At 59.0% G+C, this 20,017-nt stretch overlaps 1 protein-coding gene across 2 annotated transcripts; it reads right to left on the reverse strand.

Moving 5' to 3' along the window:
• Positions 1 to 254: 254 nt before the first annotated feature.
• On the reverse strand, positions 255 to 17,851 carry ANXA6 (annexin A6). 2 transcript variants are annotated; one of them, XM_033006233.2, is made up of 26 exons: positions 17,719 to 17,851; positions 15,141 to 15,201; positions 12,050 to 12,134; positions 11,684 to 11,778; positions 11,412 to 11,525; positions 11,236 to 11,326; positions 11,046 to 11,125; positions 10,913 to 10,969; positions 10,638 to 10,731; positions 10,459 to 10,554; positions 10,163 to 10,221; positions 9,795 to 9,917; positions 9,513 to 9,571; positions 9,045 to 9,123; positions 8,070 to 8,151; positions 7,718 to 7,812; positions 7,185 to 7,298; positions 6,491 to 6,581; positions 5,652 to 5,731; positions 5,393 to 5,446; positions 4,055 to 4,072; positions 3,121 to 3,217; positions 2,155 to 2,250; positions 1,805 to 1,863; positions 948 to 1,070; positions 255 to 617 (listed from the first exon to the last, which is right to left on the reverse strand). In XM_033006233.2, the coding sequence occupies exons 2-26, from the start codon at positions 15,156 to 15,158 to the stop codon at positions 558 to 560; spliced, it is 2,019 nt and encodes a 672-aa protein (XP_032862124.2). In that variant the 5' UTR covers positions 15,159 to 15,201; positions 17,719 to 17,851; the 3' UTR covers positions 255 to 557. The 2 variants fall into 2 exon arrangements, with proteins under 2 accessions (XP_032862124.2, XP_032862125.2); XM_033006234.2 differs by lacking the exon at positions 4,055 to 4,072.
• Positions 17,852 to 20,017: the final 2,166 nt, after the last annotated feature.

Raw genomic sequence — 20,017 nt, forward strand, 5'->3', positions numbered from 1 at the left:
TGAAGTGAAGCTCTCAGTGAAATCCCTGCACTGCTGCCAGCCCCGTATGCATTTCCAGCCCCCCCTTTCTCAGTAGCGGCAGACCCTCCAAGTGTTGCTCAGAGGGGTTTTGGGGTCTCCAAGGCCCTCCTTGGGGTTGGGGCAGGGCTTCTGTCCACGTGTGCCTGCAGGAGCAAGGAGACACTGAGACTCCTCAGCATGGACTCAGTCCCACCCAAACCTACCCCAGTAAATGACCTGCTTTCACCCCAGGGTCAGCAAGAGTAAGGTTTTATTTATGAGATTTAAAATTGCCTTCTGCATCTGGGTAAATTCCTGGGTTAGTGGCATGTTTGGGTATGAATTATTTTGCACTGAGACAGACAATCTCCCTACCTAGACCCCTTTGCTCCCCTCCCCGAGACTCCCCCGCTTGCAATGTGGTGCTGCTTTCCAGCGCAAAGTGAGTCCTCTGCAGGGAACCGAGCGTCCCCTGAAGCCCCCGAAGCTGCAGTGACATCAAGGCGGTGGGTGCGTGCGTGCTGGCTCAGACATGAAGAAGGGGCTCCCGTGGCCTCCTAGTCCTCCCCCCCGCACAGCGCCAGCAGAGCCTTGCGGTAGTCGCCCGAGGTGTCCTTCTGCAAGAGGGAGACCCGTGTCAGAGAACTGCCCACCGGCGGCTGCCCTGGGGAAGCCCAGCTGAAGGCGCTGGGCACAGGGAAGGTGCAGGTCCATGCCCCAGCCACCCCCCAGGCATCCGTGCAGCAGTGAAAGATGTCAGCACGTCCCCTTTATGGCCAGACCTGCCAACACGGGGGCTGGTTGGGGCAGGTTCCCCATCCCCAGGCAATGCTCAGCCCCTGTGCCGCTCTGGGCACCGCTCACAGCTGGGGTCCCTGCAAGGCTCAGGGCCAGGGCTCGGCCAGACAAGGTGACGAGCCAGGGAGGAACGCCCGTGTCCCCCTTACCTCGATCATGTGGTGCAGCGATTTGTCAAACAGGTCTATGAACTCGCCCCGGATGTTGAACAGGTCAATCTCGCTCCGGGAAATCATGATCCGGGTGAGGGTCCTCTCATCTGTGCCGACACCCTGCAAAGGGGAGCTTGAACAAATAACCCTGAAGGGACTGGGACTCAGGGACCCTTCCCTGGCATCTCCAGCACTGTCCAATCTGGGGATCAGGTCCAGAGGAGGCCGCAAAAATGATCAGGTGGCCAGAGCACCTCTCCTATGAGATCAGGCTGAGAGACTTGGGGTTATTTAGCCTGGAGAAGAGAAGACTCCAGGGAGACTGTTACAGCCTTTCAGTACTTAGAGGGGGCTTTTGAGAATGATGGGGACAGACTGTTTAAGTAGGGTCTGTAACAGTAGGACAAGCCATAATGGTTTTAAACTAAAAGAAGGTAGATTCAGACTAGATACAAGGAAGAAATTTTTTATGATGAGGGTGGTGAAACACTGGGACAGGTTTGCCCAGAGAGGTGGTTGATGCCCCCATCCGTGGAAACATTCAAGGCCAGGTTGGACGGGGCTCTGAGCAACCTGATCTCATTGAAGATGTCCCTGCCCATTGCAGGGGGTTGGACTAGATGACCTTTAAAGGTCCCTCCCAACCCAACCCATTCTGTGATCTCCCTTGGACATGTGCTGGGTTTGAGAAAGCTGATGTGGTATTGGTTTGAGCTCACCCCTGCCCTGCTCTCTTGGGAATAGCTGGCGAACAAACCTCATCACTACCATGGGGTTAAATTAGAGACTCCCAAAGGGTGTCTGCCCAGCATAGCCCCCTCCCGCAGCTCATCCCCAGGAGAGCCCGTCTGCACCTTCATGGACTTGTAGAGCTTGTCAGCGAAGAAGGCCGGCTTGTTCTTCACGCTCCGGACTGCAACAGAGGGGAGAGAAAGTGGGCTCCTGGCTCCCGGCACCCAGGGGACACATTGCAGCAAGGAGCTGTGCCACCCATTCAGTCAGCTGCAAACCCTCCTTGGTACCAGGGTGCAGGCTTGGCCCCATAGGATGCCCTATAAATGCCCCAACCCCTCGCCACACTGGGAGTCTCCATGGCCCAAAGGCAGCAGGAATCTGCCGTCAGGTTGCCTTGGCAGAGGCGGGTGAAGGAGCTGCCTGCCATCGGGGAAGCCCTGCCCCGAGGGAGCACCCGCAGGGCACTGACCGATGGCCACGAAGGCGTCCCTCACGTCCCCCGACATCCGCTTCTTGATGGCGTGCTCCACATCGTGGTTGGTCATTTTGATGAATTCCTGAAACACTGGGGATGGGGGAGAGGAAAGGATCACCCGCTGAGCCGTGCCATGCCAGCCCGGGGCACCAGCTGGGAGCAGAGCAGGCCTGGGCGCCCTCAGCTGTCCTGATTTTGGCTGGGATAGAGCTAATTTTTTTTTTTTTTTTTTTTTTCCTTCTTAGCAGCTAGAGTAGTGCAGTGGTTTGGATTAGAATTGGATTTGGGGTAAGAAGAACGTTAATAATATACTGACATTTTTAGTTGTTGCTAAGAAATGAAGAACTTTTCAGTTTCCCATGGCCTGCTACTGCTCAGCTACACAAGAAGCTGGGAGGGAGCACGGCGAGAGCACCGGACCCAAACTGGCCTATGCAATATTCCATATCATACAACGTCATGTTCAGCATATAGATGAGGGCTGAAAGGGAAGCTCGCTCTCGCTTCCAGGATTGTGGTTTTGGGGTTCTCTCCTCTGTGATCGTTACCAGGAACAGGCTGGGCATCGATCAGTGGGTGGTGAACAATTGCACTGTGCATTACTCATTGTATTTTCTATTATTACTATTATGATTATAATTATTATTTTATTTTACTTCCATTATTAAATTGTTTTTATCCCAACCTACAAGTCTCCTTACCTTTACCCTTCCGATTCTCTTCCCCATTCCCTGGGGTGGGGGAGGGTGAGCAAGTGTCTGTGTGGTGTTTGGCTGCCGGCCGGGTTTAAACCACGACACCACCCCAAATGCAAGGGCATGCCATCTCCTCCCACTGCCTCATCCCCACCATCACTGGGGAGGCAACGCTCAGCCTCAGCCTTGGGGGTCCCATCCAGCCCAAATCAAAGCACTTCTGTTGCAGCAGAGGGTCTGGAATGATGCAGAAATGTGGTCCTACCTCTGCGGAGGTGGGGGTAGCTGCGGGTGCAGAGGATGCTGAGGAAACGGGTCTCCAGGGAGTCGCTGGAATCGTTGCTGGAGACGTCAGCAAGTTTCTGGGAGAGCAACCAAGGGTGAAGAGGGAGGCAGAGGGACAGGCATAGGAGAGAGAGACAAAGATGTCAGGCAGCTCTTCCTGGGACAGCCAGTCCTGAACATCCTCTTACGAGCAGCAAGGTAACTCCCCCCCGCCCCCCCCCCCCCCCAAAGGTATTTTCTATGCATGGATGTGAAGGTGCACAGCTGCACACTCACACATTGCCTCTAAGAAAAGATATTTTCTCATTTTTATGAAAGAAAGCTTTGCAATGCTCATGGTTAAGGCTTTTTCTTGTCTGTTGAGGAGGATGTTTTGGGGGTGACCAATACCAAACAGGGAATTTAGAGCTGCCAGACACAGGATCCCCCCTCTACCCTGGGCCACAGCAGTGCTGCCCACAGGTGAAACAGTGGCCACCCCTGCTGTGGGGCTCAGTGGGGAGGCTGTACTCATCACACCCATTAAGCTATTGCAGTAAAAAGTTGCTCCTTCCCCTGTTCCTGCTTTCGGTGAGCCAGGGAAGCCAACCCCGACTCCCACACTGCCAGGAACATGGGTCCTGCATGCAGGCAGCGGGCAGGATTGGTCCCCAGCCCTCCCAAGGGCAGGAAGGTGGCTTTCTCTCTCTCCTGCCCTGTGCTGCCAGGCAGTGCCCTCATGCAGGTCCTCTCTGTCCCCTTGCCACCCATCCTGATGCAAGGACCCTGGAGCCCCAAGCAAGCGAGCACAGCCTGCAGCCTGTGTGGTCAGAGGAGCCCGGCATGTGGGGCTGCAATTCCCAGCCCCAGCCCTGCACCCCACAGCATCCCCTCAAACATGCAGAAGGCTGAGGAGCGAAAGGGCAGGCACTCACCAGGGTCTCAGCAACAACCTGGTGGAGAGAAAGAGAGAGGGAGACAAAAGGGTCAGAAGGTGCTGTTCAACCTTTATCCTTCCCTGACAAAGCAAGGGAAGACTAGCAAAATCCCCTAAAATGACCTGTCCCCAGCTCCCCTGCTTCCCCATGAGTGGGTCTGATCTTAGGACCTGTGTCCTCCTCCAGTTTGGCCTCCACACCACCACCTGGGGTGGGGGTTGGTCTTTGGCCAGTAAAGTGACCCCCCGACACCCCTGGGGCTTAGGTACCAGCCAGTTGCTCCTTGGGGAGTACCCCTGCCTGGCCCCAGGCTGGCTCACCCCAGCCTGCCTGCCTTTGCCGGGCGCAGGCAGCGGGAGGAGGGGAAGGGCAGCTCTGCTGACAAAGCACAGCGCGGTGCCCGGCCGGCTGCCAGCCGGCTGGCTTGTCCCCGTGTTTGTCCATCCTCGGCTCTCTCTTTCTCTGCAGCAGGTCGAGGCGAGCGGCAGCGCATGCGGCAGGGTGCAAGGCAGCGCAGCGCCGGCTCCCTCCGCCGGCAGCGGCCCGGCTGGGAGTGCTGCGCATCTGCGTGCTGCCGGCATGCGTTGGAGCAAGCGGTGCTGGGGCAGGGCAGCCAAGCGAGAGCTCAGGTTTGGCCCTGCACCAAGCTTCCCAGCCCCTTGCAGGAAAGACTTGGCTTGAAGGAGCAGGAGGCCAAGGCGCACAGCCTGAGGGTCACAGGTCTCTTGGGACCGGGAGCTGAGCCAGGCAGTGGGGTCCCAGCACCCCACTGCACCATTTCTGGCTGCTCAGCCTTCCCCCTCCAGTCCTGGCTCGCTGCAGCCCGGTAAAGATGAAGCAATGGTTTGAGGGCTGGCATCCCAGCACGCTGGCAGGGTGAAAAGCAGTTGAGGCTTCTGGGCTGCCTCATGCACAGCACAGAGAGGTGGGTGGCTCTTGCAGACCAGCCAAAAGCTGCCTTTGAAGCTCAAGCGCCAGATTTCAGCGTCGGTGTGTGTTACTGGACCCCAAAGTGGCAGCTCTGCACGAGAAATGGGGCAGTCCCTGGTCGGGAGCTCCCTGGGGCTTGGCCCCAGGGCTGCTCTCATGGTTTGCAGCTTCCCCATGTGTGCAGCAGCAGAGCCCAGGGTATCAGAAATCGGGCCGGGGAGCTTTACCTCCAAGAGTGTCACTTCACCTGGCATCTCCCTCTGCAGCTTACAGACACCCTGCCCCAGCAGCATTTGCTTCCCTGAGGATGCCATTTCCAGACCAGGGGATGAAACATCCTCTATTTATTTATTTATTTGTTTATTTTTTTATACAGAGCCTCAGCACTGCCAGTACGGATCTTACCTTGGCATCCTCATGCGCCTGTGTGAGGTTCTCTGGTCCTTCGTCACGGTTGCCCTGTGGTTCAACACAAAAATCATGCAGCTGGGGAGAGGACATCTCCCAGGAGACCCCCAGGCCGAGGGGGTGGCAGACAGGGTCCAGCAGTGCTGCCCAGCCAGGCGGTGACACTCCATCCCCATCCACAGCCACCATCCTCACAGATCTCCACTGCTGCCTGCGGTAAGGAGGGGACAATCCCCAGCGAGAAAGCCACCCTTACCAGAGCCAGGGAGACGAGAATCCTCTTGAAATGCCCCGAGGTGTCAGAGCTCAGGTCATCTTCTAGGCTCTTGTGGTACGCTGTGGAGAAGGGGGACTAGTGAGCCCTGCACCCTGCCTGCAGCTCTCCTTCCCACCCACCAGTGCCTGATGTGCCTGTGATCCCCATGGGGTCTGCAGATGGTGGTGACCATCCTCCAGCCTTTGCATGGCTGAAGCAGATGCTTCCATCTGCTATTTTCAGGTCTGGGGAGAAGGGGATCACCCCAACAACTCTAATGCTCTGGGCATGACCACAGTCTCTTGCTCTGGGTGCTCCTGAGGGAGAGGGGTCATTGTGAAAGAGCTCTAAGGGGAGGAGACATTGGTGGCGGAGCTGGGGCATGTCACTGTGACATGGAGAGAGGCCAGGACCAGTGCTCTGCTGGGAGTGACCAGACACAGAGTCATTTGTTTAAAACCATGAGCTCTCTGGGGGAGAAGAGGCTGGGGCTCTCTGGGGCAAGAATCTGGAGCTTGCAGGTCTTGTTCCCTAGGGAGGAGGTGGCATGAGTGGAAGGGAAAGAGAAGTGCAGAGTCTAGGTCTGTGAGAAATCACAGGATGGATTTGGGAACTCCTGCCAGCCTCATTCCAGGTGTCCACTTCTCTTTAATATGGTGTTGGACCTGGGGAAGAGCTGCTCTTGCCTGGAAGGACTCATAGACCTTCACAGCACCAAGCCATGGACCCAGCCCAGAGACAGAAATTGTACCCCAGGCTCTGGAAAGGGCCTTGTACTGCATTAAATACGGTCTGTGCCCAGGAGCTGGGTTGCTCCACACATCCCTCCTGTGCCGTACCTTGCTGATATGCCTCATTGATCGCTGTGATCTCCCGGTTGTTCCGCGTGGCCATGATTTCGATGAGGACACCCTCGTCTGTGCCGGCCCCCTGGAAGAGAGCAGCATGGTGGGGTGCTGCGGGTGCCAGCGCTGGATGGGGACACGGCAGCATCCCCCCACCAGTGCCAGGCAAGGAGGGGCTGCTCTAACCCCAGGGCTACAATGTGCCAAAAGTCCATATCCATCAAACATCCCTAAGGGCTGGTGGGAACCAGCATGAAAGTGCCCAAGTGTGCTGCTAGTGGGTTCCCAACTGGTGTGACTGGTGGATAGTGGTGCAAGCTGCTGGTTTGCCCCTGCCCTGGTTCTCCTGTGGCTACCTGTGCCTGGCAGGGCACTGCTCCCCCTGCAACGTGGGGATGCTTTGTAAAGCAGTGAGAGCCCACCCTTAGAGGCTTTGTGGATGAGCTGGCTAGAGCGTGCTGGGCTGCAAAGAGGTCAAATCGGGCTCTCAGAAGGTCTTGAGTGCAAACCAGGTCTTTGTCCTGGTGCTTTCTGCTCTGCTTTCCTTCTGGATAGGAGATGAGAGCCCGGGGCCCTGTGAAGCTGGGGTACACTCACAGCCCCGGGCCACCTGCAGTGTGGGTACAACCACAGCGAAAACTGCCCTGTCCTCACGTGCTGAAGCCAATACCACCAGTGTGGCAGTCACCTCCACAGCCTTCCTCAGCTGCTTGGCGTCGTACTGCGCCGGCGTCATCATGAGCCCGAGGATCAGCTTGGCCAAGCTGCCAGACAGCTCAGATTTCAGGTCTGCCATCAGGTCCTGCAAGAGTGTTTGAGGGTTCTGTCCTCAGCAACCTTCGCAGGGACAGACCAGCCAAGGCAACACCGGGGAGAAAACAGGGCAGGAGAGTGGGGAGGTGGGAGACATCTGGGAAGACCCATGGGATGGTTTAAGGTCATGTTTTGGGGGGTGGCTCTGGGGAGATCCTGGAGTCCTCTGTGCAGGACCGAGGATGGGAAGAGCGAAGGGGAAAGGACAGCCTTGGGCTGGTGGTGCACGCAGAGTGGGAGGCTGCTTTGACAACTTGGTCTTCCTCAGGGGAGACATGCCAGGGTGAATTGGGGTGCCCTGGCTGCCCACTGCTCCCTGGGCAGGATTTCTTTCAGCGAGAGGCAGATCTTCACATGGGAGGGGGCGGGCTGTGGGCAGAAGGAAGGAGCGGAGAGAGGAGACAATACCCTGCCGTAATGAGCCTTATAAGCCTTTAGGATCTGCTGCCTCTGGGCGTTGCTCCTCTGCGTCACTACGTCGATTATGGCCCCTTCGTCCGTGCCTGCAATGACAGCAGCGACGATGGGGAGAGCAGAGGGGGCCAGCAGAGCCACACTACATCACCCCTAACTGCAAGCACATCGCCACCCCCCCCCATAAATGGGAAATGGGGAAGAGGGATCTCCTATGGCTCCAAAAGTGGGTCTTTTCCCCCTCCCTGAGGCTTTCACGCAGCCCTGCGTGGGCCAGGGTGGGTTTTCTGCCCCAGGAGCAGTTGAGGAGCAGCAGGAAGGGGGTGGGCCTGTGGCCCCCACTTACCCAGGCCCTTCATCGCCTTCCTCAGCACCTGCGCGTCCCCGTCATCGTTGAAGCCTCCCGCGGGCTGCACGGTTCCTCGCAGCTGTGGAGGCACAGAGGGGTTTGGGGTCATCCCTGAGCTGCGTGGGATGGAGGGAGGGATGGAGAGAGAGGAAGGGATGGAGAGAGGGAGGGAAGGTGCCACCCGGCAAGGCGAGGCCAAAGCAGGTCATGTGTTAGTGCAAGCACCTGGGGCTCAGTGAGGATGTCCCCGCCACTGTCACCCCTTCCATCAAGGGGCAAACCACAGCCAGGGCAGCAGAGAGCAGGGAGAAGACGGCAACAGAGTGTCTCTGGAGTCTTGGTGTCCTGCTCGGTGTTATACCCGCCTCCCCGAATGCTGGGGCACCTCGGCTGGGGCTGGCCACATCAGCTGAGAGCCAGAAGAGGAGTCACTGAAAGGATGCTGGCTCCTGCCCTGTAATTCTACCCTTCTGCATCCTTACAGCTCCCAGCACATCTCTGTCCTCCCCGTGCACGTGTGGGCTCAGGGTGTCTTTTCTGCACATCCTAAACCACCCCTTTGTGGGTCCCCTCCAGCTGCATGCAGGGTGGTGGCTCCCCGTGGCACAGCCGTGCCCCGGCCAGCCCTGGCATCGGGGTGGGCTGCCCCGGGGAGCAGGAGATCTCTGGTGGGGACCAGAGCCAGAGCTGTTAAGTGATGCACTGCAGACATGCGGGGCCCGCTGCCCTGAGGCCTCAGAGAGGGGTGGGGGGGGGTAGTGGAGCCCATGGGGGGCAGCCAGCCCTGTTGGGGTTATGTCCTGCCAACCTCGTGCCCCAAAACCGGAGAAAGGTGTCAAGAGGAGCCGCGGAGCAAGAGGCAGAGCAGAGGTGCGGGGCTGGCCGTGCCCCATGGCAGAGAGGAGCAGCCGGGGGTCCCAAGCTGGTAGAGAGCAGAGGAGGGGTACAGGGTTGGGGCTGGGGGGTGCTGACCTCTACTTTGGCCACCGCGCTAAGCTCCCACATCTGATAGGCCACCTGCGCCGCCTCGGGGAAGAACTCACCTGCGGCACTGCAATGGGAGGGCAAGGACAGGGAACAGTGAGCTGTGGGGGCCCCTCGCCCCATCCTGCCCCTCCGGGAGGGGTGCTTTGTACCCGCCGGGTGCCGGGCAGGGTTGGGTGGGAATGGGGAGGGAAGTGGCTGGTAAATCTCAACCACCCCCACCACTGGAGCATCCTCCCTCCAGGTGTTTGTCTCTGCCCTGCGGGGCTGCCACGTGCCAAGAAGGGACTGTGGCATCGTGGTCGGCCGTGCAGGGGGGACGCAGGGCCCCCCGTACCGAACTGCTGTCACCGCGGGTGCTGTCATCCAGGTGCTCCACCAGGCTCTGACCCGGAGGTTTGTACCCAGCACCAAGGGGATGAAGAGGGACAAACAGGGGGTGACAGGCGGTCTTACTCATCGTCCCCTCCACACAGCTTCAACAGGGCCTTCTTGTACTCCCCGGAGGTGTCCTCCTGAAAAGACAGGTGGAGGTGGGGAACCACGTGGCAGGGAGGATCAAGGTGGTGCCGTGGGATGGGCACATGGAGAAAGGTCTCCCTGAGCCTTGTCCTCAGAGATGGACACCCAACCCAGGGCGGCTGGGGAGGGGGCTCAGCCCTCCCATGGGTGCTGGCATTAAAAGGGAGGCAGCACTTGCAGCTGCTTGGAGGGTGACCGGGGACCCCCAGCGCTTACCTTTATCATGTTGTAGAGAGATTTCTCATACTTGGTCCTGAACACTTCCCGGATGTCCAGCATGTCGATCTCGCTGCGGGACACCATGATGCGGATCAACGTGTTGTCTCTTGTGCCCAGCCCCTGCAATGGAGGAGCCCCTGCATCAACCCTGGGATGGACAAGCAACCTTGCTCAGCCCATCACATTTGGGACCCTCTCTCAGATTTCTACCCAGCCCTTGGTCTGATGGAATAACTTATTTGGAGGGAAGAGCAAAGACCCTCAGGTCACATAGATCCTGAGCACCCTGTGGCAAGGGGACCCGTCCTCTGGCCAACTCCCTGCAATGCTGCAGGGACCCCCTGGGGAAGGGGTGATCCACTCACCTTCATGGCCTTGTAGAGCCTTTCAGCAAAATACTCTGCCGTGCTTCTGACACACTTCACTGCAGGGAAATTGAGGCGTGGTGAGGAACGCCAGCACCCAGCTTCACCAGTGCCCTCAGCCTCTGAGCGCCACATTCAGCATCGCCCCCCTCCCTGCCCCAAAGGAGCCTCCCTGAGCAATCTGAAACTGAGTACAGCTGCAACCCCACCCCTTCTGGCTCTTGTGTTGAGCCCTGCCACCCCAGCAAGGCCAGCAGTGTGTTCTCACAGCACTCCCCACGCAGGGGCTGACTTACCCACAGCCAGCATCAGCTTCTCAAAGTCACCAGAGAGCTCTCCGCGGATGCTCCTCTCGATCGGCTTCCCGGAAATCTTCAGGTACTCATCAAAGACTGTGGGACAAGAGCGAGGTGATGCCTGGAGAAGCTGCCAAGATACTTTCAAGCCCTACCCTGAGCTTGCAGGAGATGCTCACCCAGGCGGAGGTGCTGCTTGCTTCGCCGGCCAAGAATGTAGATGAACTGGGCCTCGTCTGTGCCCCATTTCAGCTCGCCGGCTTCCAGCAGGTCCTTGTGGGATGGGGAAGGTGGCAGAGACCAAGTCAGGGTGCTGCTCACATGGGGATTTACCCAAGCATGGGTGCCCTTGGCATCCACCTTCCTTTTGAAGGCCTAAGTCTGGATGGTCCCAGTGCCACCAGCCCCATTCCTGCCCCGATGCCACCCATCCCAGCGACCTGCCAAACCTCACCCTGGCATCCTGTTCCACCAGGTCCTCGCTCACTACATCATCCTCTTCCCTGGTGCCCTGTGGGATAGAGATGGGCTCAGCCCTGCTGGCTGCGGGCACCCACCACCTGCAGACGCTGGACAGATGGACATACCTGAAGCAGAACAACGAGCATCTTCTTGAAGTGGCCTGATGTGTCTCCAACAATGTCAGCCTCCAGGTCTCTCTCGTAGGCTGGTGGAAGAGGGAGAGGTCAGGGCCTGGAGAGTTGGATTCCCTCACCTCTGCCCCTTGTCCTGGACCAAGGGGACACAGGGCAGCCCCTGCCCTTTCCCAGCCCTCACCATCTTTATAGGCAGCCACCAAGTTGTGGATCTCCTGGTTGGTGCGGGAGGCAAGGATCTCGATGAGGCACTTCTCATCTGTACCGATGCCCTGTGGGCAGAGATGCAGCCCCATGAGCATAGGGGCCAGCTGGGGTGTCCTCAGAGGGGCCCGGGGGGGGCTGCCCACCCCTTACCGCAATGGCATCTTTGATTTCTTTGGCGTCGCTGTAAGCTGGGGGTCGCATCAGGCTCACGATCAGCCGCTCAAACTTCCCTGTCAGCTCATACTTGAGGTCTGCAATGAGGTCCTGGTAGAGGGATAAAAAGGGGCTGGGGGACCCTTTTCTCCACAGCATCTCCAAGTGGGTCCAGGGAGTGGTGGGTCCCTGCGTGGGCTTGTTGGTGGCAGCCACGGCCACCTGCATCTGCAGTGGGGACATGGACCAGGGAGCATTTCTGCTGTTACCTTCCCATAGAGGGACTTGTAGGCTTGGCAGATCTCCACTCGCTGCTTGTTGCTTCTGGATGTGATGAGGTCCAGGATGGCTTCCTTGTCACTGCCTGTGTGGAGAGCCGGGAGTCACATTTAGCCCCATGGCTGGGCTCAGCATAGCCATCCTGCCATTCCCAAATCTGCTTCCAACTCGGGGCCGGGATGAGAAGCTGGCTCCAGGGAGGAAAGGGGAAACAGAAAAGGTCCTGGCAGGCTGCTAAAGCAGACAGGCAGCTGAGAGGGGAGGTGATGCAGGATGCCCAGCCATGCAAGGGTCAACTGAAGGAATAGGGGACATCAGGGTGGACCTGGGGTGACAATCCAGAGAAATGTACGTACCAAACCCCTTCATGGCATTGTACAAGGCCTCCGCGTCCTGGCTGGCATCAAAGCCTGGGAAATCCTTCACTGACCCCCTGTACACCTAGGGGAAAGGAAGTGAGAGGGTGAAAGTGGAAGGAGAATCCCCCAGTGGGATAGGGGGAAGGAGATGTTGAAGCTGAGCAGAATTGGGGTGAGATCTACTCCCTCGGGCTACCCGAGGGCAAAGCTCAGCCTCAAGCATAAACACTTGGTCTCTGCAGCATTTCCTTTGCTCTTCCCACTGTGAAATTTTTTTGTGTGCTGGGTCACTGGAGTACACAGCCTTCCCTCTCATATCTCACTGCCATCGCTCTCTGTTTGCTGCTTGTGCCCCATGTTTAAGCTGGATCCAACCCTCCCTGCCACACCAGCAAGAGCTGGTGTTTTGAAAGGTTGTTTCTTGAGCACATTTAGGTTCCCAGCTCTATCTTGGGGGGTTCAGCAGGAAAAGGAGAGACCCCAGGGGAGGGTTGGACACCCTGAATGCAGGGGAAAGCATGGAAGGACCAGGGTGATCCCTCTGTGACACAGCCAGGCTGAAGGGAGTTATGGGGGCTGGATTGGGAGTGATGAAGTCATTTTCCTGCTGCCGATTGCAAACAGGGAAGCCCTCTGGATGCTGAGGATGCCCAAGCTCTGCATGGCCTCCAGGGGAGGAGACAAATTTACAGGCACAAAATCATCGTGGGCTGCTAAGTGGATAGTACTGAGAAGAGCCAGCGCTCCCAACAACTTGTCCTATCCCCGCACATCCTCCCACAGGGCCCAGGCTGGTCTGAGGGGTCAGAGCAGATTCTGGATGCAGGAAAAGACTTTCCCAGGAGCATGAGAATTCCTGGGGGTTTGCATGGTCCACTTCTGTCTGCTGCCCGGCACCTCCAGGCTGCACAACAGGGAGCTCAGGAGAAACATCCCCAAACAGACCTTGGGAAAAAAGCAGGGACCGGGCTTCCCCTCCCTAGGTCAGCTTTGCTCAGGGGTATTCACCCCAGGGGAACCTGGGGTCAAACTCTGAATGAGATCAGCACAAACCCTGGGTGGAAGCAGATGTGAAAACAGCCAAGCCCCATGTAAGGAACTGGGACTCATCCCCACCCAAGGCACAGCGTGGAAAGAGCTGAACAGCAGCATTTCTTTAGTGGTCTCACTGGGGAGCGGAAGGGCTGGGAGCCAGGCTGAGCTGGGGCTCTCAGCTGTGTCAGCACCCTGGGAAACTATGAGCATCCTACCCTGGCTCGGCTTGTACGATGTGCCAAACACACACCTGCCTGGGATCACTTGCTCAGGATCTGCTGCAGGGCTTAAGATCCCCTGGAGCTGTACAAAGGCCCAGGGCTGTTTCCAGTGTGGGCATCTAAAGCCAGCGTGTCCCCAGGAAGGTGGGCATTGGGCAGGCAGCACCAGGGTCCCTGACCCAGCGAGTGCCTCCAGGAATGAACCTGGGACAGCCCCATACCCACCGCTCACCTGGGTCCCATCCCAACACCGCAACAGCTCTGCTGCGCATCTCGCCCAGCACCTTCAGAAAGAAACTGGCCCCTGTACCCCCATTTTCCAGACAGAAAGTAGTCTGGGCTGGGCACATCCCATGGCCTTCTTGGGAGGAGCTGCTGGCACTGGTGTCCCACATGGGAGGGACCAGGTCAGGCAAGAGGAGACGCTGCCCTTGGAGAGACCCAGGCAGGCACAGGGACAGATCGTATTGCAGGTGATTCATCCAGAGAGCTGGATTTAGCTACGCTTCCCGGCAGCTCCCCTCCCAGACCCTCCTGGCTTGGTGCAAGCTGTTGCCCACACGTATGCCTTGCAGAGATGTAAATAAGAAGTTGAAAGGCAAAGGAAGTACCTAGAGGCAGCAGGAAGGGATAAAGGTGGCCAGAGGGTGCTGGGGCTGCATGGGTGATGGTGGGGAGACAAGATGTTGGCCCTGGTTAAACGGGGAGGAGGAGCAGGGCTGTGTTCCTGCCTGCTGAGCCATCGAAGCATGAGCTGCCTGCCTTGCCACAGTGCTGCCATGGCAGGGGCAAGGGAAACTGAGGCAGGAGCTCAGCGCTGTGCATCACCCCGCGCTCCCTGCACTCTTGTGGGAATGAGCCCCAGGGAGGTGCAGAAACATCACTCAGGAGGGAAACAGCATCCTGCCCGCCGCTCCCTCCTCACGCCCCCATCTCCCTTTCCATTCCCCGCTTCAGCTGCCGGGGGCCCCCCGCCTCCCCTCCTCCAGCCTCTGAGTCATCCCGGCCCGCCTGGGACCTCCCAGCTAAAAATACGCCAGGCTGGGGGCCGGGAGGGTGGAAGCAAAATTCCTAGCGTGGCTTCGCTCTCTCCCACCACGTGGCTGCTCAGAGTCCTGGACCACTGCAGGGGTGATGCTCACCCATGCCGTGCCTCAGTTTCTCCACCCAGAGGCAATCATCCCCGCGCCTGGGTGGGAAGCTGTGGGTGATTGGGCTTGTGGCAATGATTACTTGATTTCTTGAGGAAATGGAAAGTGGAGAAGGAAGGCTCTGGACTTGGACTCCTCCCCTGCCCTGCACACTGCAGGCAAGCTGTACTCTGCCAGCCACAGCTGCCCACCGAGGCAGCGTTTTCCACCCACGCTGAGATGTTTTCCTGGCTGCGAGGGAGCACCTGCTCACCCAGCTGCCACATTGCACCAGCCCCAGCTCTGAGAGGGGAGAAATCCAGGCTGGGGTGGGGGAGAAGCCAAAGCAGGGCTGCACGCCTTGCAGCAGGCTCAGGCGGGATTTCTTTCCAGTAAAAGTCCATATCCCCAGTCCAACGTCTCTTCTCCTCTCCGTCCCACAGCTTCTCTTCCCCATCCCACCGTGGTCCCAAAAGGATTTTTTAATCCTTGCTGTCCCTGCTCACCCAGCACTTCCCCCATCTGCATGCCATCCAGACAGCACTGCCCGGAGAGGCAGGAATGTAAACAGGCTCTGGGCAGCATTACACCCTGTGCACCTTGCCACTATCTTTGCTGCGTGATGGAGATGCTGCCCCAGCTTTGGGGTCTGCCCTGTGGCACCCCTGGCACCCATCCCCGCCGTGCGTGGGTCATCCTTACCTTTCCTTTGGGTGCCATGGCTTCCCAAGCTGGAAATCACTGGAGTGAAGATAAGGAGCAGCTGTGGGAGGGAACAGAAAAGCCAGCGTGAACCCAAGGCCCCTTGGGGGCTGTGTTAGTTAAGGGAGGCTTTGCTCCCTCCCTTGGGTGCTGCTGCCATCGCTGCAGGTGCGGTACCCGGGTGCTGGTGGGGAGGCTCAGGGCGAGGGGCTTTGCTGGACACCCTGCGGTCACTGGAGCTGAGATCCTTTGGTATTTGGCGCTGAGTTGGGGACCCTGTGGGCTGGGGGTAGCGGAGATGGGCCCCTGAACTGCTTCCTGTCAGCACCGAGTGAAACCAGGAGGGGAAGAAAGTGCTGAATACGTGGAAATGGGCTGAGCATCCTCTGCAGGGCTGACTCTCCTTGCTGCACCCCACAATGCTCCCTCTGGTCCCCCTGCAGCCCCCCCCAAGCCCTGGCACCATCCCAGTTTCAGCGGCTGCTGGGGATGCCCTGTTGTAGCACGGCACTGGGGCTGGGCAGTCCCCAGCCATGATCCTACCAGCTTTTATCTGAGTTTCTGTGCGTCGAATCAAGGCCGCCATCAGTCCCACGCAAGCCCAGGAAACACAGCCGGGTTTCCAGGGTAACTCTCAGGTTGTTTTCTAACACCAGCACCATTTATAGCTGCAACTCGCTGCGGTGTGGGCTCTCCCCACCCCCCCAGAGAAAGTCCCCAGACAGCGCAGTTTGCTCTGAGAAAGCTGACGGAGGGAGAGAAACAGCTGGAAAATGGAGTCTGGCCATGAATGAACCACTGAGCGTCAGCTGAGCTCCAGCCCTGAGGCACGGCCGCCTCCTTGCCAGCGCTCGCCCTCCCTCCGAGACACGTTGCAGGAAAGCTCAAGGCACAGCAGGGCCGCCCTGGGGGGGTTTCTGCCCCCAGCCGAGCTTGGTTTCAGGCTGTGGAGCGAGCAAGGGAAACGGCATGAACCTCCCTGGCTTGGCCCTACATCCCTACAAGAGCACCCGTGGAGGGGGAGATCCAGCCCCGCAGCCGTCTGTGCGGCTGGGTCACCCCTCTTGGGTGCAGGAAGACTTCTAGCACCCGCAGGCATCCCTGCTGAGGGGAGGAAGTTTTGCAGAAAACCTCATGTGCCTTTGCTTGCCCTTCCCTTTTCAGCTGGGGGGGGCTGCAAGCCTCGGCCACCCTTTCCTGCAGCTTCTGGCTGGGGGAGAGCCCCCGCATGCGGCAGAGCTGCACTGTGGCCGGGTGCTGGGTGGGTGCAAGGGGATCCCCTGGCCCACGCAGTCTTTTAATGCCACTCAGGAGCTTGTATGTGACGCCGTGTACCCTCCAGGGAATGGAGAAAGCCCTGCGTGGCACAGCCCTCCTGCCTTGCTCCATGCATGAGGCAGCTGGGCTGAGACCACCCAACTCATCACAGCAGTGTTGGAGAATTGCCGGCCACACCCAGTCCCCAGCCGGTCCCTGCAGTGCCCCGTCCCTGTCTCCCACCGCTGCTGGCACCTCCGCAGAGGCTGGGGGAGCAGCCCCAGCTCTTGCCTTGCCAGTGGGCAATCCGGGGAGGATGCCCAGACAGACTGAGTCCATGGGGCAGGGGGGGAAACCTGGAGGCTGCAGAGCCCTGGCATGGTGGTATACCTGTTGTCCCATCCTGTCCGTCCCCCCTCCCTCCAAAAAAAAAAAAATAAAAAATGGAGAGGTTTGACTTATGGGGATTCCTGGACAGAAAGTGCCATGAGAAATTCTAAATGATGTACACAGCCCATCCCCTTTGCAGAACCACCCACCCTTGCCAAAAAACCTTTCCCCTCAGCAGCGTGCACCCCGCCAGCCTCTCCACGGCCCCACCATGGCTTTGCGCTCAGGGCTTTCACTCCAGGAGCCCTGCAGCTATTTTTGCAGCCTGCTGCCTGGCAGGGCTCTCCTGGCATGGCTGCACTGAACAGAGGCCGTGACACACCCAGTGGCCTGCCACCGATCGTCCTGCCCGCAGGGAGCTTCGCTGGGTTAAAAAAAAGCAGCATCCGTCCTCCCTGCGAGGCAAAGGATGTCCCCGAAGTCCCCTGCCACACCCCAGCGCCAAAAAGTCCCCTTGCCCTTCTAGAGCTCCGTGCCTCTGGGGTGTCGTACGGCGTGTTTGCCTGTGCAAAACTCAGCGGGTACCAAACCAGGGGGGATGCTCCCCATTGAGCCCACCTCGGACCCCTGCTCGGGGTGATGAGCATTTCTGCAGCCACCGCAGTCCCAGAGCACAGACAAAGACATATCCTGGCCAGGACACACCCATGGGCCCTGCAGCAACGCCAGCGCCCACCCAGAAAACCACCCACCGGCAGTGCAGCCCCCCCCCCCCGGCTTTTGTTAAAAAGGAAGGATTTTTCATAAAAAGGAAAAAAGGAAAACAAGGATCCCCCCTGCAGCCACCCCTTGGAAGGACCCTCTGCTTGCACAGCTCACCGCCCAGCCACAGCTTTCACCCGCTCGCACGTCACTGCGGTAGAGCTGCACACCACTATGGTCCCCCCCTCGCACCACTATGGTCCCCCCCCTCGCACCAGCACACACTTACGAGCGGCACCGAGGCCCGTCCGGGTGTGCTCGCGGGAACAGCCGGCCGCCGGCGCGCTCGCTGTCTGCTTGTGGCCGTCAGCTCGTCCTTGGCCAGCAGCTGTTTCCTCCCGGCGAGACGTCACCGCTCATGAGCCCTCCAGTCCCCGCCTGCCATGGCACCGGGGTCACAGCCGCACTACCACCCTCGCCACCGTGCCAGATCTCAGCCCCTTGGGTTTGGGTGCCCGCAGTGCAGGGGGACCCGATGCCGCCCGCAGAAGCACCCGACCTCAGCCAGGGTGTGGGGAAGGGGGTCACTCGGCAGAGAAGCCCCGCTGGTATGTGCAGGGGCTGCGTGCGGGCAGCGGGGATGGGCGCAGTGCAAGGCAATAACAGTGATTGCACTCTGATTGCAGAAATTTCACCCCCTTCCTTCCCCTCCCTCCCCCTGCTTTGGTTTCCTGGTAAGCGCTGGGGTTCAGGGTAACCCGCTGCCTCCCACGCTGGTCCTGCCCCCAGCCACCTCCACCTCCACCAAATCACCCCCTTCCCTGGTCACAGTGGGGAAATGTCCATCCCCGACTCTCTCTGCAAAAGCCAACTGGGGGGCGGGGCTGGCCCCCCAGGACCTGCTTAATGGGGAAGATGCTGACCAGGGCTCTTCAAGGAGCAACCCTGGGACAGGAGCCGAGTCTCTCCATGATGGTCCTGGCAGGCTGTAGCTGCCTGGAGCACCCCAAGGCTGTTTCCTCCCCTGCCTCATCCAGGTTAACCCCGCTCCTCCTTTACCACCACCCTTTACCCTGCAGGAGAGAAGCTGCAGAAGGGCTGGAGGAGCTGTCGGGGCTCCCCAGGAGCCCTGGGCAGTGATGTCTGTGCTCTGGCTGATACCAGCAGGAGCAGATAAAATTATGAGCCCCCTCGAGATGCTGAGCATGTAACCTGTCAGGCATCTAAGTCCTGGTGGGAGCCACTGGCTAGAGCATCCCTCTGGGGCTGCTCAGCCCTGCCTGTCCTGGGAGACAGTGGTCTTGGGCAGCAGGGACCCCAGGCTGGGTGTGACATGCCTGCTGGCTGGCATGCAGCCACAGGACTGTGCCCCCACCCCTGGGGACTGAAGACATCCTGGGAGGGGGAGGCCCTCGTGGCCAGCTAGCACCAGCTGCTCCTTGGTGCCCTCTTGTTCCCTCAGGGCAATGTTCCCCAGGGCTGGCGGTGGTGTCTGGAGACCTCGCTCATATGAGATGGCGTGGGTGACAAGCACAGCTTTGTTCACCCTGTGCTGCAATGCAGAACAACAGCCCTGCTCTCCTCTCGGTGCTGCTGGCACGGGGTGCTGAGCCCCCCTGCCCCAGAGGTGCTAGCCCAGCAGCTCACAGGGTGCACTGGGGACATGGGGCTGCCCCATACAGCCAGGACACAGCAGCCTTGTGCTTAGAGCAAACACCTCTGCTTTAGGGGCTCTCAACCCATCACTGCTTTGTTTCTGCATGGCTGATGTCCCCTTCCAACCTGACAGCTAGAGGAGGTGCTGAACTGCATCACACCCAAAGAGATTTCTGTCCCCAAATACTGTAAGAAGACTCAACCTGAACACTACCTACAGTAAAAACAAAGTTAGTTCCACACCCCAAAACACCAGCTCTCTGCCTTGGTCCTCTTCTCCCAAGGAGCTGAAGGCCTGCCAGGACACACCATCTCTCCCCCTGCTCAGAGCAGCCATGCTGAGGCCTGAGGGCACTTACCTGCCTTACTGGCCCTGAGCAGCCTCATCTGGGGCCCCCACAGCCCTGGGCCCCATTTAAGCCCAGCCCTGGATCTACCCCAGCCCCTGCTTGCACTCTACTATTGAGCCCCTGGGGGCTGCACCCCAGGAGGAAGGCACTGTGTCAGGGTCATTCCTGGTGCCCATCTCAGTCCCCATGGAGAAGCACCCAGGCCTTGGTGCATCCTTGCAACCCCCCCCAGCCAGGACAGGAGCTGGGCAGCCTGCGGACTGAGGGGGGGGTGGTGGTGCTTGGGCTGAGAGCTGCAGGAGCTGGGCTGAATGGGTCAGAGATGCTGCAGCAGGGCTGATTGCATGCATTTCTTCTTCACCTAAGGCTGCTGTCTCCGTGCAGTGGGGCTGTGAAAAGGTTTGGGCAGCTCTTGGTGCACAACTAATGGGGAAGCACAGGCAGCCTCAGGACTTTGCTTCTGGGAGATACAGCTGCATGCGTGGCTGAAAACATCCCATGGAGCTGGGTCTGTGCTCATGTGCCCCGCTGCTGCAGTTAAATCTTGGGCCTGCTCACCTCCCTCTGTGTTCCCCAGGGACA

The sequence above is a fragment of the Tyto alba genome, unplaced genomic scaffold, assembly GCF_018691265.1.
Source record: "Tyto alba isolate M040663 unplaced genomic scaffold, T.alba_DEE_v4.0 Super-Scaffold_17, whole genome shotgun sequence".
Classification (NCBI taxonomy): domain Eukaryota; kingdom Metazoa; phylum Chordata; class Aves; order Strigiformes; family Tytonidae; genus Tyto; species Tyto alba.